The sequence below is a fragment of the Notothenia rossii genome, assembly GCF_949606895.1.
Source record: "Notothenia rossii genome assembly, chromosome: 9".
Taxonomy (NCBI): domain Eukaryota; kingdom Metazoa; phylum Chordata; class Actinopteri; order Perciformes; family Nototheniidae; genus Notothenia; species Notothenia rossii.
The window spans coordinates 9076751-9095030 of NC_136907.1; the positions used below are offsets into that span (position 1 = coordinate 9076751).

An 18280-nucleotide genomic window follows, 5' to 3' on the forward strand; every position below is an offset into this window, starting at 1 on the left:
GTAACATTTGAAGCCACTGCGTCCTTTCTTTCTCTTTATGTTGCTTTCCCTTTTCTGAGTGAATACATTGTCCACAACTTCTGTTTTGCAGCTTGCTCTGGATGTCAATGTGTGGCCACTTGTTGCCTTCACTCCAGACTACATTCACCACCATCCCCCCACACACTGGTGTAAACCTCTCATGGCTGGTTTCAGAACAGTTTTTGAGTCCCGTACAGTTGCATCCCTACTCCAAATCCCACAGCTACTACCTCACTCATGCATCCTCAGCCCTTCTCAGACTGCCTTCACTAAAGCCCCTCACATAGCCCTATCACACCCCAGGGATAATTTCTCTCGTATTACATCCATGGTTACAGAACATTGACTTTGAGTTCCCTCTAAATGTACAAACTTGACTTAAGTCTGGTTGATTCTACAAAGGCTGGCACGGAGTTGCATGACACAAACAAATATACAACTCAGCTGTAGCATTTCTCCAGCTTGACAAGCCACATTCACATTCTGCGGGAAACAGTAGCACTCACTGTGAAGCGTAAAATGGGGTCTGAGCGAAACGAGCATGTGGTTTAGAGCATGGTCGTGTTTTTACGCACCACTCAACTTTACGCACGATAACGTTTGTGCATCCCCTGGAAACCATCAAACCAGGGGCACAGATTCTAGAAAGTAATTAATTACGAACTGTTAAACATTTGCATGCAGCTACGTAGCAAAATGCAACGCTGTAAGAGCAGCTCTTTACCTTGAGGACCCTGCGCGAGCGCATGAAGCAGTGATCGAAGACAGTGACCGCTTTAAAGTATAAATATTGGAACTAGGAAGAAAGCAAAGCAGCGTCCACACAGTAGGTCCGCAGAGTCCTGTCTCTATACAGGTGGTGGAGGAATTTAAAGGTTTCGGGTTGCTGTGTTACGCGTTCAGATAGAGGAGGGGATCCAGAGGCAAAACAAGCAGCCCCGCCCGCTCATTACCATTACAGTTGTGCAATAGCCATTACCCTCCATCTGTATTAGTGACCATGATGACACATGGGCAACTGCCTGGCAATCAGCATCAAATTCATCATCATTTCACACGGATTAAATGGCTAAGAGTTGGGTCGATGTGACAGGCAATCAGAAATGTTGGAGAAGATCAACAACGAATGCAGACAGCTCATCCATTAAAGCTTATAAAAGTAAACTTGGCATCATGAAATAAGTTCAAATAGAGGTACCTTTCAGTCTATAGAAGAGTTATCAAACTTATCAAAATTCTTAAATTAAACATTGGAAATAATGCCACAGCTTTAAAAAAATTGCAAGGAGACACAAGTCACTTCAATGAGTAGTTTATTCACAGGCAAATAAAATGCTAAAACAAACTTCTTACAAATCTGAATACAAACTTCTCAGCTGTGGGAGGGGGGGTACAGTCTGTAGGTGACAGGGGACCTGTAGGGTGAAGTGGAGGTCCAAAAACAACCAAACCTACTGTCCTTCAGAGTACTGGAAGGCAAGCCGATTGTCTATCTTAATTAGTTTTGGGATTTCCTTATGGCCAATTAGAAAGTTATTATGTCGCACATGGAAAACTAGTATGTAAGGGAAATAAAGGGGCAGTTTCTACAGCTAGCCGAGGAGAATATGGTGTCAATTTAGACAAACAAATGACATCAAATTGTGTCAACGATTGTTTATGTATAAATAAATAATTCATTTAAAATATTGTCACCAGTATAACCAAGCAGTGTTGTTTCGCTGACAATAAAGAGCCTCATTTTAGCATCAGTCATATGTTGAGCATATGAGCAAACATTTCTATACATTATTCACAATATTTACACCAAAAATGTGTACCTTCTGTTTTTTCGGGCAAGGTAGCACCTGTCAAGTTTTATGTCAAATTCCTTTAATTTTTCAAAGAATCCAACTTTAGTCGTCCAAGTGTTCAAATGTTTTCGTCCACCTCAAGATCAAGAAAAGTTGATTTTGCCGGGTCCTCCTCTACGACTTTGCTTCCAAAAGTGGCTTGATGTCTTTAATGCCATGCTCAGCTGCCACGGTGATGATGTGGTCCAGAGCATTCATCTGGCCCAACATCTTCACAACCTCTTTGATCAGGTCCCTGTTGGCAGAAGAACTTATATTACAAGCAGTACGGACAAAACTCATTATTCACCAAAACTCCCCTGGCAGTGCATTCTTCCATGATATGCCTTTCAAAGAACCTTCCATGACATGCCAGCAGATGGAGCAATTACTGAATTCAAATTTAGACTGATAAACTGTATATACAGAGCCTCTTACTTGGCAGAGCGCCGTTCCAAATCAGACCCGCCCAAACTGCCACGGTGAAACGAGCTGGCCAGGTGGGTGAGGTAGCGACAAAACGGCTCCAACTGAGGCAACGTCTTCTGGCCCTTCAGTCCAGAGAACCACTGCACAGGCAAACACTCCACCACCTGAAACACAACAAAGGACAAGGAGGATGTAAACACCGGCTCTGCATCACCAGGGGGGTGTACTACGAAGCAGGATTTTCGGTTAGCCGGCTAACTTCAGGGAAAACTCAGGGTTTCCGGTCCTACGAAGCTAGTTCTCTTTTTAGCAGGCTAGATCTCCATGGTAACTTATGCTGTGCGGCTAACCTCAGTGAAAGCACTGCCTGCTGACCAATCAGAGCTCAGTGTGCAGAGTTTAAAGCGATCAAGTCATATTACAGGAGAAAGGAAATACAGAAAAGCTGCCGTTGCAGGAAAGACGGCCGGCAAGAATCACCGACTGTGTGAACGTGAACATTAATAGATCACCTCCCATCTTCAGAGCAATCTGACGATTATAACATTAGCGTTAAGAAAGCTTACTAAAATATCTGCCACAACATAAGTAACCGGATCAAAGTAACATTAAGTACAGTCCGCGGCATATCACATCATAATGTATCATAGATTTCCTTAATGAGTCAGCTGAGCCGTACCTGGCCGTGCAACACAGTGTCACATACTGTATGCAGAAGTATTAATTTTAAGCAACACATTATGAGAATGAGAACAGATATTAATTAATAAGAAATTACTTTAAAGTTACTCGGGGTGTCAAATTGTAATGGTAATAAGCTTTTGATCTGGATGAATCAAAAGTAGGGTCAGAAGTTCTTTTACAGGGAGCCTGCAGTTGCACTTTTTTTTGGAGAAGCCAAAATAACGGAAGATGATGGAAAACCAACAAAACAGGAAAATCTCAGCTTCCCAGAAGTGACGGTGTGGCAATAAAAACTAACTTAGAGTTCTAAAAAAAACTAAAACCAGTGCAGGATCTGGAGGCTTTTTTGTAAAAAAACGTAATGCCATCTAGTGGCTGTTACTCTGTCTGTCAGGGTCACAGACAAAATGTATGGGACTTCCATGGTAAAATATAAATCCCTTCAAAACAAGTCAGTTAATCTAAAAACCCATTTTGACTTATTGAGTTCTCCTGTGATTACGGCTGCGGTCTCACTCCTACCTTCTGGCACTTGGGAACATTGTCCTCCCCTGTGTCTGTGGTCTGCAGAGCGGAGAGGATGTATCGGTTCAGAGTGCTGTCCAATGCCAGGTCCCTCAGACAGGAGCCTGACAGGATGCCTTCCCACTGCAGGATGTTGCCCAGCAGCTAGGGCAGAAACACACCAGCAAATAAACGTCAATATCCACAATGTAAAGGTTTATTATTAGTGGTTAGTGGACAAAATATATCAAGCATGGATGGCTAGCATTTGTATCTGTAATGTGTATTATCTCCTTTCTACATGTGTCAGGAGATTAATCATTCATACTATATTGAAGATGACTATTTAAATAAAGAATTGCATACATCTAAAAACAACATACCTTCACACAGGACCAGAACTGCCTCTGGTAGAATAAGTAAGGGCCGCCATTCTTGTTCTCCAAGACACTGAAAAAAAGCAAAACCACTTTCAGTATCCCATCACACAGTTTGAAGAAGTACACACAGAAACCCTTCTATTGTTTGTAATTAAGTAGTGTACTTTTTGGGGTAGAGTGGAAGGAAGACATCGTCATCCAGAGTCCGCCTGATCCTGAAGACAATCATTCTCAGAAGCTCCTGATAGAGAGGGGAGAAAAAATTAAGATCAAGACGACAATACTTATACCACAAGAAGCAAAGCCATCTCTTATTTTGACAAATTATTACTTTTTCTATGTAATAAAAGCTCACAATACCTGTGTGTATCGGTTTTCTCCATGCAGCACAGTGGGGTAACTTTTCATTAGTCTCCGAATGAAGCCCACCAGCCTGGCTGTCTGACTGTTGGACAGCGGGTCCCATACTTGCTCTGCCAACACTGACACACACACACACACACACACACACATGAATACACATGACATACTTTGTTCTAGCCTGCCTTTTCATGCCGAGCAAACCTTAGTATTCTGGGAGCAGCTGTGTGGGTTACTCTACCTGTCAGTTTGGAGAGGATGACCTTCTCCACGATAGAAGGCAGCAGGCAGATGTCCCCGTCTCCTCTCTGCAGCACGCTGTTCTCCTCGAAGCCGTAGAACAGCAGCGACTCAAACCACAGCATGTACTCAAAATTTGCACACTGAGCCTGGGTAGAGAGAGAAAAAAAAAAAAAAATGGACAAGTTGATTTCAGAGTTACGGCCGTTTCAAAAAGAGAAAAACGTTGAAGTGAAAGAACGGACGGGCCTTACCTCGAGAGGGTTCCACGTCATGAGCTGCAGGCGGACTAGAGGGTTGAAGAGTTTGGGCAGGCAGAGTCCGATGTAAGCGTCTCTGTAGCAGTCGGCATATTCTCTCCTCCACACTTCAAAATGGGACTTGATGCAGTCGAGTGAATGGAAGTCCTCCACGACATCCTCAAATGCTTTCTTACATTCCCTGATGATCCGATCTGGGTGAGAAGAGACTTCGGTTATTTTTTGAATTCCAATGTGCGTTATGTCGGTGTTTAAACACATTCTCCTCGTTATATATATGTACCTCTCTCCATGTTGACGCTGGTCATGTCAGTGGATGTCTCCTCGTCATCAGATGATAAGCCTTCTTTATGCTCGGCCCTTTTTCCATTCTGCTCTCTAGCTTGTCGCCGCCGAGTTCTGCTCCCACGGGCACAAAGGCAGATCATTAAAACCAAGGGCGGACTTGATGAGACAGAGTAACCACTGTGTTGGCCCTGAGATGACTTCCCCCATAGTCAGCGTTTATGATGGCTTGCATGGCCAAATCAAAACTACAATTAGGGCGGTCATTTTGCATGTAAAAGCACAACGAGATAATCTCAACTTTTAGCATCAGGATGAGGTTAGCAAAAAAACACAGCCAAGTGACAATCCACCCGGTTATCTAGACCCTCCAGAAAAACGCGGGCTAAATTCCTTGATTATGCGATTAAACATGCGGGGTTTTTATGTGATTTTATGCGGTGAAATTGCGGGAAATTGCGAAATATGCGGGAAAAAAGAATAACCATTTTTTAAAATATAGGGCTGTCTTATTATTCTCTCTCACACACAACCTGCCACTAACATTAAACCCCTTTACTATTCAATTAAACACATTCAATGTTTATTTATTGTAAAGCACTTGGGCTATTTTAATCTAAGAATCTTAATCTTAAGAAACTTAATGCATACAAAACATCCTGGGAAGATATATTTTTAGCACGATTGAGCTTCATACCGTCGTGCTTCTCTTTCTGCTATCCTCCTCTGACGGCTGTTCTCTTGGTATACTGCGCGGTCTCGACCGAACGAGTCCAGATTAGGAGCCATGACAGCTTTATCTGCAAGAGACAGGAGCCATGTTAGGACCAGCAATGACAAGATGAGACATCCCATAACCTTCATTTGTATTCTAGGCCCTCAACATCCCACAGAACAGAGAGTACTCAAATTGATTTAAAAAAAATTATTTAGATGAAAGGCAATAAATAGGCAGTAAAAGTTTTCAAAAGAATGAAATCAGTTTAGAATTTTAAACTAAATCTTCTAATATACAAAAGGGGACCACAAGGAATAAGACATCATATTTGTAACAAATCATTTTGGTATCATTCATTTTCTAGCCACTTACCTTGCCGCAACTTCCAACATTTTACAGTGCAAGTGACAGACGACAAGTCACTAACAGATAATTGTTTATCTTTACCAAGTGACTGTTTGATTGTTCGGCCAATAAGGAGCAGCCGAAACAGCTCCTCACATAAATCAGTTCTCATACGTACATGCATACATGCTCGCTCAAAATCACACCTCAATAACTCTTAATCATACTTATGGTTAAGGGAAACATAAAGAGGGTGGTGGGAAATGAGAATGTGAACAGCATACACGCTCACATACAGAGAACTAACGAGGCCGTTCAAGTAAATCATAAAAACCTTCAAGATGGACTGACTTGAAAGGCTTGCAAACTCCGACGATTCATCTTTAATATCATCCTGTCTTCTCTGGACAAGTCGTGAGGCCCGTTGCCTTAGTAACTGGTGCATGGCAACCTCCAACTCCAGAACAGCAGGCACCTGAAAGATATGATGCCTTTTGTGACCTTTGACCTAAACAAAAGTGGGGCTCCAAGTCACAGTGGTGTCTTGCTGGAGGGACAAGAGGAGCATGATGGACACAATCATGGAACCAAAATATCACTAGTGTTGGGTGAAAACTCAGTATCTCAAACATGTGGTTTGGTTTTGTTTAAGAAGGAAAGGGCACTTTAGTCCAGGGGTCAGCAACCTTTTGGATATGAAGTGCCATTACAACACAAATTGTTATCAGCGTGCCGACGATCGTGGATTATCAACGGGGGGGGGGGGAAGAGCACGACGCTCGTGAAATATCAGCAGGAGGGCGGGGGAGCCTCGCTGGACCTGTCAGCGCAACTTGCATGATGCCGAATTTAACAAACACATTTAAATAATTGGTTTAAACGGCATAATAATAAGGACGATCGTCCGTTCTGTGATTCTCCAGAGCACACAAGTTATGATGTTAGGGTCAAGCAGAGTGAGATGAGATTGCTGTCCCTTTAAGAGAGAGAGGGGTGTGGCTTGTGCGTGTGTGTGTGTGGATGGTAGAGCGAGCGCGTGTATGTTTCTGGAAGTGAAACGAGGCAGCAGAAAAACAGAGGTCTGTGATGTATTTTTTGAAACAGAAGAACTAAATAAATGCTACGGCCTCCCAAGAAGAGCTCGCCTCTCTCCAGTCATTTAAGCTAAAGTGGGTTATTGAACCTGAAGCTTGTTGCTTCTGCCCTCCTCGATTATGGTCTGGGAGCCGACAGGAAAGTTCAACACACAGATGGCCAGTCCGCCCCTTTGTAGCATATTATTTCGATGAGAGATGAGCAGATCGCCACTGGGCTTTCAACTAAAGACACAGCCACGCAAAAACTGAGGCATTTGTACAGCTCCTTATGGGTACTGCAATTAGTGAAGTGCTTTCCTCCGTGGTGAAACGATCAGCACTGCACCACGGAGGAAAGCGGCAAAAAGTCGCCTGGAGTTAAAGAGAGCGGGGCAGCGCTGCGTGCATGGCTTCCTTCTGCAGGTAACGGGGAGACGCGCTCTGGCGGCGGTCTCGTTCAGGATCAGAAAATACAATTTAAATATTTTGCCCACTTATTCCTAGTGTGCCACTGGTTACGGTGCCGTGTGCCAGGGGTTGCCGGCCCCTGCTTTAGACTTTTGTTCTGCCAATGCTTTAGGATTCAAAGGCATTGTTAAATGCTTGGTGAAGCATTAAAACCAACAAATTGTAGAGGTGATGGTCTTTACCCAACATTACCAATAATCGGTTCCAGTCTATATGTTAATACTGTATTCACTCCATACTAAGTCATACAGATAAAGGTTGGTTAGTGTCCCGCTTCCATCACCTAATAGGGTCAAAACAGACATTAATGTTGAGGAAACAGAAGGCCAGCCCTCCCTCTGCTCCATGTGGTTCTGCTCTGCTGCTGCAGGATCAAGATGATATTATTCTGTGTAACCATGCATTAAGCAAGTAGCTATTGGTGTGTGTCAGAGACGACCTTTCGTTATGTTTGAACAAATTGGGTTCAGATTCACTAATGGTGCGTTTCCACTGCAGCGCGGAGCTCGCTTTAAGCGTGCCGAGCCGTGCGGGGCCCGTTTTTGGTCGCGTTTCCACTTGGCCTTGTACCGGCTAGCGGGTCCTGATTCACCGTTTTTCTGGCCCCATAAAATCGTGGTTCTACGGCCAGGAACAACCAGGCTGAGTCGGGCTGAGTATGCTAAACTAGAGAGAGAATCGCTGTCAAGGGGGCTACAACTACAACAAGATGAACATATTTGACCGTTGCTATAGTTACTACCCGAATTCCTAAACTGTCATGGAAATGCGCCATAAAGTGAGACAGTCCTAACGAGGCATAGCCACCGAGCGAGGCCGTGTTGTGGAAATGCGCCATAAAGTGAGACAGTCCTAACGAGGCCTAGCCATACTGAGCGAGGCCGAGCGAGGCCGTGTAGTGGAAATGCGCCATAAAGTGAGACAGTCCTAACGAGGCCAAGCCATACTGAGCGAGGCCGTGTAGTGGAAATGCGCCATAAAGTGAGACAGTCCTAACGAGGCCTAGCCATACTGAGCGAGGCCGAGCGAGGCCGTGTAGTGGAAATGCGCCATAAAGTGAGACACTCCTAACGAGGCCTAGCCACCGAGCGAGGCCGAGCGAGGCCGTGTAGTGGAAATGCGCCATAAGGTACATTGTTGGCTATTGTGGGTTCTCTAAGTTTACCTTTTGGAAGTAATTATGAAATTCAGTCTTCTTTTAAGAAGCGGAAAACGTTTAAAAGATCAAATTCATTATGGAGTAAGCTAAAGCATGTTGCTGAGATAATAGATACACAATTGTGTGAGACTCAAATGAGAGCAGCTGTGAAGCAACTGGGACAAATATGGAGAGTGATCCAAAGGATGCATTTGGAGGCACATTGGTTTGTCAGCACTGTTTACTAGAAATAATGGTCTCTAAAACTAGGAATTTTATGGCTCCCAATTCATTCTTCAGAATATGGATTTCCTATTAGATTCTACCACTTTAAAATCCTTATTATGTAGTCAGTGACACAAAACAAAGACTGGCTAATCGGACAGCAGACAAATTCTCCCTTACCTTTTCACTGAAACACTCAAGCAAGTCTCCAACATACCCTCGCATCTCTTGCAAGAATTTATATTGATTTGAATTGTTATTGGATGAGCCCTCCAGCTGCTCTATGGCGCTCTCAGAGGCAGCCAAGTCTTCTTCGATCTGTTTGTTGCGCCTGGCGTTTGCATCGTGGCCCACACGCATTTGGCTGAGCCTACAGACAACACAACACACAGGGAAAGAAAGTCATGATGAATTAAGATGGGGCTGAGGACAAACAAAGCTAGTATAATCCTCACTACTACAAATTGAAATGTGCACAGACGTCATGAAAACGTAAAGCCAAGGGGACAAAGAGTTAAAGAAAACACTCTTTAGTTGTATTTAGGTGGGACTAATGTAACCCCCCTACAGAGCCCCACACTTCATCTCAGGCCTTTCCAGCTGTGGATAGTTTGGCTGGGTTTGCAGGACCACAGCACACACAGATGGCAGCTGCTGAGCTGAAGACTGATTCAGATTAGGTGTTGCTGCAGTGTCCCTCTGAACCTACCTATCCTGCAGGCGTTTCTTTACCAGATCAATGGATATCGGGGTTAGATCGCTAATAGGGGTCCCGTAGTGAACAGAGCCGTTGTCTGCTCGGCCGGTGGGCTTGGGCTGCTGGACCACAGTGCTGTAGGTAAAGGGCATGCTGTAGGAGGAGCCATAGGGCTGGGTCTCGTAGCTGTTCTGGTAGTAGCCCGCGTTGTCCTCTGCTTGGCTGCTTTGGACCTAGTCATTAGAAACATCATGGCTTTAATACGACAGCTGCTACCAACTAATAAGTGATAGCATATATATATATAATAACTTGCTTTATACTTTGTTACTGTACATTTGAAATTCAACAAGTATATTTTCTACTTCCTTGTTTATTGCTAGTCTTTACATTTTTATTGTACAATGCCATGTCTTTTTATGCTGCAACACAAACATTTACTAAATTGGGATCAATAAAGGAGCTTTTATCTTTTAAAGTGATGCATGCTATGCATCAATCCATTGAAACTTCTTTTGATTAATTCTAGTGTTTAAAATGTCAAGAAATTGTGAATTGGGAAGAAAGTGCTTGTGTTTTCAGACCGACATAAAAACAACAAAAATGAGTTTGACAGAGAGATAGAAAAGCATTTAGCAGTGTTATACAGGTGTTCAGAGATTCATTCGTTTACCTGGGGTATGCTGATTCCTTTCCTAATCTGCTCCTGCTCCCAGCGGCTCGACTCCTCATCCTGACCTGTATCCAGCGCCTCGTCATCGCTACCCTCAATACCTGTACGTGTGAAGGGGATGTTCAGGTATTAGATTACATACCGTTATCAATTTGTCTCAAAGAACAGTCAGTGGAACTTTTGACTGTACCTATTTCTTCAGCGATCTTTTGTCTCTGGGTTATGTTCTTGACTCCGCTGAAGCGAATCCTCTTCTCATCCTCGTCTTCGTCGTCGCTGGCGTCTTGGTCTTCTTGTGCCATACGCTTTTTGGGATTCTCCGTCTCTACCAGAGGCGGTTCCCCCCCCTGTTCTCTGGCCTGTTGCCGGCGCTTTCTGGCAGCGTGGATAAATGCCGCATCGGGGATCTCCCCTAGAGTAAACACAACAAAAAGCGTGTTACAAGGATTCAAGGCTTTTGTTGTCATAGCTACAGTGTAGATATGTCAACGAAAAACGTAGGTCAAAGGCTCCTCCAACAGTGCAACACAATGAAACAGAAAAAATAGTGCAAGTAAATACAAATAAAGTGCAAGAAGAGTCTATATACAAGTAAATGGAATATGCCATCTTAGATAAATAATTTGTAAGTTGCAAACAGACTTTCAAAAGTTCAGGTCTCATTGCTGATTGATAAAAGAAACTGAACAAGCATTTAAATGAGAGTTAGTACATGCGTGTGTGTTTGTGTAGCTACCTGGTTTCAGGCTGCCCAGAGATGAAAGTGTGTTGAATGATGATGTGGTGACGTTGCTCCTGGACACTTGACTTTGTGCCTGGCCAATGTGACTCTTTGCCTCCTCCTGCTGCTGCTGCTGCTGCTGCTGCTGCTGCTGCTGTTGCTGTTGCTGCTGCTGCTGTTGCTGCTGCTGCTGCTGCTGCTCATCAGTACTGTCCACCTCCATCTCTTCCTCCCCCTGTTCACTGCCGGTTCTGCTGATAACTTCCTCTTTGATTGAAACCGCAGGCTGAAATGGAGCATCTAGAAAGAAGAAGAAAAAACAGGTACAGAGAAAGGTGAGCTTTAATAAATGTACTCCGTAACCATTTAACTGCTGATATGGGTGGATGATGTTATGCTCCGTGTTACAGGGCAGGTCTATCATTTGGATAACCTGATGGCATTAAGACAATTGGAATTGTATGGGTAATTCAGATAGGATTCATATTCGAGGATGACAATACTCTGGGAAAATGCGCTGAATACATGTTTAACAGTATAACTACAAATACCTTAGATTTCATTAGGGAGGCAAAAATAGATAATTCTCACTATGTATCTATATGCAATAAGGTGAATATTGTTTTAAAACTACGTGTGCCGCTTAACACAAGGAGGTCCTAGTATTTGCTTAGATATGCCCTAATGTCACATTTAAAGTATATTTAAACAAAACTTTCCGATAAGCGTCTTTATTTCGTTACACTGTTACATTTTTAAGTGATCCACGTTTCCTATGCAAAGTCAGTTGGTGGGTTAGAGTATTGATGGGACAGCATAGATGACAGTTGAATATCCCACCTGATTTGTGTTCCTGTTTGACTCCAGACTTCTCCAAATCCTCCTTATATTCTTTCTTCAGCTGTTTGACAATCTTCTTACTGTGAGTGGGCTTCTTCACTCTGAACACCTCGGATTCATCTGTTTACAAACATGACATCATGTGGTAAAGATAGCGGGAAGTCGCGTTAACTATGCACATCAAACGGGTTCAGTTATAAGTAGTAATTTAGCTAACGTATATAGTTTGTATTTAAAATGTCTGCATTCTAAAACAAAACAAAAAAAGGCAACGTTAATATCTAAACATGAGGACCACAAGCATTCCTAAGCTAACCCGCTAGCTAACTTAGCACTGGTTTCCCCAGCTAGCTTACCTTCATCATCGTCGAAACTCAGCAAACTGGCTTTCGTGGGTCCAGGCACCGTAGCTGCAATGATAGGCATATCTTTAACCTTCTTCTCTTTCTTGATAGCTCTAAACGTGTTCACGTTGGCCGGAAACCCGTTGCTGTGAAATCTATCGCTGCTAATAGTTGCTGCTGTAACGCTGATTGAAGTCTCCATAAACGGGATTTCCTCCACGGCAGGCCCGCTGGATATCGGCGGCACTGACCGACCCTCCTCCGGTTCTTCCTCGTCGGATTCATTCCTCCGTCGGAAGTTAGCTCGTTTCGCTTTCTTAAACATTATTCCTCTTTGCTAAATGCAACAACTCATGATTTCAACCAAGGGTTCTTTAAAGTTGTGCTCTGAGCAGAAGGAAATTGTCCCCGCACTGCCAGTCAGCCATTTTCTAAATGTGTCTTCTTCTGCAATATTTAAAGATGAACATGTGCATCTCGCGCATCATACTGACCCCAGCTGGTCAAAACTGATACAGCTATGTATATCAGTAATGACGTACACAAACAATTTACTGACTGAACAATAAATAAATCGGAGTGCCATTTACAGGCATTCCATGATGGAAAGTACATGGAGTACATGTGCTGACTGCTGATGAAAAAATGTTTTTTAAAGTAACTTTTTATTGAGTCTATGTGTTTGTTTGTGGGTTCAACTTATAAAGCCACACAAGGGTGGGGCATGAAATCATTTGTAAAACGAATTTGTACTGTATATTGTAAATACAATTTTAATTGTGTCTTTCAGAATGCTGAAGCCCTGGTAAAAGACACAGATCCTACCGGCGTCCAGCAGGACCACATGGAGAGCCTCATGGAGTACATATTAATTAGACTGATTGGCGCAAAATTACATCATTGATTGTTTAGTCACTGTTTACTGTTGTGGTATTTTGTAAATAAACATACTAAAATTCATCACGTCTCATAACTTCTTTCCGACTGTTACGTGTCAGATGAATTAACCCCCTTTCATCAGGGGGGTCTGTGGGACATTTATTACAATAGCCATGTTCACAATATAGCAAAGGTGTTTTTTGTCCCTGATGTTCAGGTAACCTTACAAAGCAATCGTAGAAAGAGCAAGAAGAGATGCATACATTACAACACCCGGGTGTAGTGTAGCCTACATAGCTAAAGTGCTTAAGATAAGATTTGCCTTTATACATCCACAATAGGGGAATTACAATTTGACGCAGCAGCACAAGACAGTATAGATACTGTTTTGGATGTATAAGTGTAACCGGCTGTGTCTGACTCTGCGTTGTGTTGTGTAGAAAGACGACGACCCAGACGTGTAGCTTCATTCAGGATGTACATTTATTTTCACTCCTGACGAAACAGCGACAGAAAGAAAACATTTCTCCAGTCAGTACTCTCTTTAACGTGCCCCTCTCCCACAGAGATCAGTATCAAAAGGGCATAACGTAAAAAGTAACACAACATACCTGACGAAACAGCGACAGAAAGAAAACATTTCTCCAGTCAGTACTCTCTTTAACGTGCCCCTATACAAATTAAACAACACAGAAATACATTGTGAACACCCGTGAGACACTACAACAAAAATAAGTAATAAAAAGTAACTTAAAGTGCATAAAGTCGACACTAAAACACGGAAATTGCTTCTGGCTGAAGAGCCGCCTACCTCTCCCACAGAGATCAGTATCAAAAGGGGAGAACGATGCATGAACCCCGCGAAAAAAAGGGGAACAGTGTCACATACATAAGGAACGTAGGGGTACACGCTAAAATTATAGTTCCACATACTGATGTGAGTCCTACTGCGTCAGGTATTAACACAAGATGAAACAAGAATAAACACAGATTTTGTGTAATTATATAGACATATTTACATAATATATTATATACAAATGAGACATAACTGTCCCTGTTACACTCACCCCGCTAGAATTATGCAAAATTCTGGGTCGCAAAACAATCCACATATAAACACACTGGCCATTACAACAAGCAACAAAACCATATGAAACAGCAATAAGAGCTTCCTACCTAAAGGATAAGAGAATGAGGGACTCGCTTGGGCCCAGCAAGAACCCACAGTACTCTACAGACAAGGTGAGGTGCAGTTTACACCCCACACCCTGGCCAAACGATGTGGATGAGCGAAAAATAAAATAAAAAAAGGCTCAATACAGCAGTATATCACCAGAGCACAAATAATGGCTAACACGCCACATTTCACACATTAATAACAGCACGCGGCCTTATCTCAACCCTCAAGAAGGGACTCAAGTTGTGCCATGGACTCAATGAAGCGGCGCACAGGTCTAATGACTCTGCCGAATCGTGAGGTAACCTGGCCATCTACATGTGATGCTTGACGCTTATTGGCAGGGGGCCGTTGTGGCAGAGGAGCTGGGAAAGCCATTGGGGTCTCTACAGCAGTTGCAGGGTCACTAGAAACGGGGGTGACCAACACAGAAGGAGGTGGTGGGTGGTCTGGATGAACAGAGTCATCAAAAGGGGACTGCTCAAGGACCCATGAGGCGGTGCGGCCATCCTCCCCGTCAACATCCGAGAGGGAACCAGCTAGGGATGGCCCAGCTGTTGCAGCTGCTGTGTCTAACTCGGACACCTCTGTCCCATGCCAATCAGATGCCGGAGCGGTATCGGTCATGCTAGGGGTAGGTGCGGGCACAGGAGCATCATCTTCACCATCCGAGGCCTCCTCCAGCGGAAGGAAGTTGACTTGCAGCAGCAGGTTTCGGTGAACAACACGCTCATGTCCCTCTGGATCCCTGATCCGGTAGATATGGAGGGCTGGTTTTGAGGCCACAACAGTGTGCACAACAGGCATCCACTTGTCAGAAAGCTTGCATTTTCCCTTGGCGCCTTTGTTCGCCAGCAGCACCTGGTCACCGACAGACAGAGGTTGGCCCCTGACCCGTTTGTTATACTGGTCACTCTGATGTCTCTGCTCCGCTGTGCAGTTTTTCTGGGCCAGTGCCATGGCACAGTGCAGGTCTTCCAAGAGGGATTTCACGTAGGCATTGTAGTCACACACAGTCACATCATGAAGTACATTCCTGAACAGAAGGTCCACTGGCAGCCTTGGGATTCTCCCGAACATCAAATAGAAGGGCGCGAACCCAGTGGTCTCATGGACAGTGCAATTGTACACGAAAGTCATTGTCTGTATTATCTGCGGCCACTTCTGTTTGGAGCGAAGTGGTAGAGACCTCAACATGTTGCCCAGGGTGCGGTTGAACCTCTCTGTGCCGCCGTTCCCCATAGGGTGGTAAGGTGTGGTGTGGGACTTGTCAACCCCTGACAACTGCAAGAGCTCAGCAATCAGCTCACTTTCAAAGTTTGCTCCCTGGTCAGAATGAAGGCGCTGAGGGAAGCCATAAACACAGAAAAAGTTGTCCCACAGCTTCTTGGCTACTCTCTTAGCTGTCTGATCCTGGCAGGGGAAAGCATGTGCCAACTTTGTATAGTGATCGGTGATCACAAGAACATCCACAGACTTGTTGTGACGGTCTTCAGCTGACCAGAAGTCGATGCACACAAGCTCCAGAGGGGCAGAGGTCTTAATGCTCTCCAGTGGGGCTCTTGCGGAAGGTTCAGGAGTCTTGCTGAGAACACATCTGTGGCAGTGCTTCACATGATTGCGGACATCCTTCTCCATGTCGTACCAGAAGAAACGCTGGCGGGCCAGAGACAGTGTGCGGGGCTGACCTTGATGGCCAGCATGGTCGTGAACACCAGATAATGCATCTGCCTTTAGCGACTCCGGCACCACGAACTGGGACCTCTTCTGTCTAGTCAAGGGATCTTTCGTGACCCTGTAGAGGACGCCATTCAGAAGAGTCAGTTTATCCCACTGCTTCAAGACTCTCAGAGTCGGCTGACTCTCATTGTAGCGTTCCCGTCTGGAAGGCCTGCGCTTCCTGTCGACATAGAGAGCGACCCTGGAAATTACTGGGTCCTGTTGCTGGTGTGACTGCAGCTCAGAAAGAGATAGGGAATGCAACGTGTCCTGGCCAGGTGGTTCAAAGGTGGTGAGGTGATCAACCAGGGAGGCTGCACGCTCCCTAGGAGCAGAGTCCCACTCGTCCAAGGAGGAAAGAAGAGAAGAGACCTCATCCTCAGACATTGAACCTTCAATGGCGTCAGAGTGAGATGGACCCTCCAGTGACTGTGGTTGGCAGGTGAGGCGGAAGGCATCTTGCACAGACCCATCACTGACGTCACAGACCTGGTCCAGTAGCTCCAAGTAGGGTTCACGCAGCAACCGTTCCCTCAAAGGTTTCACGAAAGGGTCTCTGCTGAGGGCATCCGCCACCACGTTCAACCTGCCGGGAATATGTTTGATTTCGAAGGAATACGGAGCCAACTTAGCAACCCACCGCTGCTCACAGGCGTCAAGTTTCGGCTTGGTCATGATATATGTGAGAGGATTGTTATCTGACCAGACGGTGAATCTGTGACCCTTGAGCCAGTGGCTAAACTTCTCACAAACCGCCCACTTTAGAGCCAAGAACTCCAGTCTGTGTGCAGGATAATTGAGCTGGCTGCGACTGAGAGTTTTGCTTGCAAAGGCGATGGGTCTTGCCTTCTCCTCACCAGCAGAAATTTGGGACAGTACAGCACCCAGACCATCAAGGGAAGCATCGGTGGAGAGGATGAAAGGCCTATCAAAGTCTGGGTGTGCCAGCACCACGCTGTTGAGGAGTGCGTGTCTCAGATCATCAAATGCCTTCTCACAGGCAGGGGTCCAATCCTGAGGAGTCAGTTCTCGAAAGGTGCCAGCTCTTCTCCGACCGAAAGAGCCCTTGGCTTTCCTCTTCTGCCCTGCAGTTAAGGCGTAGAGTGGCTTTGCGATGGAAGAACAGCCAGGAATGAAGTGTTGATAATACAGCACCATCCCGAGGAAAGACCTGACCTTCCGCTGAGATGGGGTGCAACCGTCGTCGTTCATGAGATCCTCCTTCCCGAAAGCTGAGATGACCCTCACCTTCTCTTGGTCGACTGAGACGCCACTGCTGTCTATCACGTGACCCAGAAACCCCACAGTCCTGCGAAGGAAGTAGCACTTCTTCTGAGACAGCTTCAGGTTGTTGGCTCTGAGCCGCGAGAAGACAGTCTCCAGCCGTTTCAGGGCTTCCTCCTCGGATGGAGCAAAGACAAGCAGGTCGTCCAAATAACAGAGGAGGCTGGAGAAGTTCAAATCACCAAACACACTCATCATCATCCGCATAAAGGACGCGGGACTGTTGCAAAGACCTTGGGGAAGTCTGTTGTACTCATACAGGCCTAAGGGTGTTGTGAATGCCGAGTACTTCCTGTCAGACTCATGGAGGGGGATGTTGTAGAACCCCGATGTGAGATCCATGGTGCTGAAAAAGGCGTTTCCACCAAGGGCAGCAAGACAGTCGGCCTGGTGAGGCAGCGGGTGGGCGTCCTTGACGGTCTTGGCATTAAGCCAGCGAAAGTCAGTGCAGATCCTTAACTCTCCTGACTTCTTCCAGACAAGGACCAGCGGCGATGCATACTCACTGACTGATTTACTGATGATGCCTTTCAACTCCATCTCAGACAGCACCTCTCTCAGTTTGTGATAGTGTGCTGGAGGGACACGGCGATAGGGTAGCCTGAAGGGGTGATCATCAGTGAGATGAATCCGGTGGACGAACTCTTTCGCTTCCCCACAGTCCAGCTTGTCTTTGGAGAAGACATCCTGGTAAGTGAGCAACAGTTCAGAGAGTCTCTTTTTCCATTCATCTGACACCGCACAGCCTTCGAGGTCGATGTCTGCCAATCCACAGTCTTTAAGCTGCTGAGTGTGGGTAGAGCTGGCATCTGAGTTGGGAGGAGGGTCAGCTGCCTGACTGGTCTGTGGCCTATTCACACCCTGAGAGAGGGGAAGGTCTTCCATCGCGACACAAGTAAACACATCGGCCACTTTAGCATTGCGGCGTAGTGTCACGGGACTCTTGGTTGGGTTAAGGACCTTCATAGGGACCCAACGATC

General features: G+C 45.2%; 2 protein-coding genes across 2 annotated transcripts in view; both read right to left on the bottom strand.

Moving 5' to 3' along the window:
* The window catches only part of slc7a1a (solute carrier family 7 member 1a), a 14761-nt gene extending 13865 nt beyond the window's left edge, over positions 1-896 (bottom strand). Inside the window, 1 exon segment of the mRNA XM_079649715.1 lies at positions 746-896. The gene's annotated coding sequence lies outside the window, so the exon portion shown is untranslated.
* Positions 897-1317: 421 nt separating this feature from the next.
* paxbp1 (PAX3 and PAX7 binding protein 1) lies at positions 1318-12686 on the bottom strand. The gene is made up of 18 exons (XM_079651171.1): positions 12253-12686; positions 11897-12016; positions 11072-11356; positions 10526-10747; positions 10336-10436; positions 9675-9895; positions 9146-9335; positions 6410-6533; positions 5693-5795; positions 4994-5109; positions 4705-4904; positions 4452-4599; positions 4211-4332; positions 4015-4091; positions 3854-3920; positions 3489-3635; positions 2292-2446; positions 1318-2109 (listed from the first exon to the last, which is right to left on the bottom strand). Exons 1-18 carry the CDS (start codon positions 12563-12565, stop codon positions 1989-1991), a joined length of 2832 nt encoding a protein of 943 aa, XP_079507297.1. The 5' UTR covers positions 12566-12686; the 3' UTR covers positions 1318-1988.
* Between the last annotated feature and the right edge of the window lie 5594 nt (positions 12687-18280).

Bases quoted from the DNA above. Each gene is read 5' to 3' on its own strand.
- paxbp1 (XM_079651171.1), bottom strand. From the start codon at position 12,565: ATGTTTAAGAAAGCGAAACGAGCTAACTTCCGACGGAGGAATGAATCC. The intron at 12,017-12,252 runs GTAAGCTAGCTG...GTTTGTAAACAG, and splicing joins GAGTTTCGACGATGATGAAG to ATGAATCCGAGGTGTTCAGA. The intron at 10,748-11,071 runs GTAGCTACACAA...TGTTTACTCTAG, and splicing joins TCTGGGCAGCCTGAAACCAG to GGGAGATCCCCGATGCGGCA.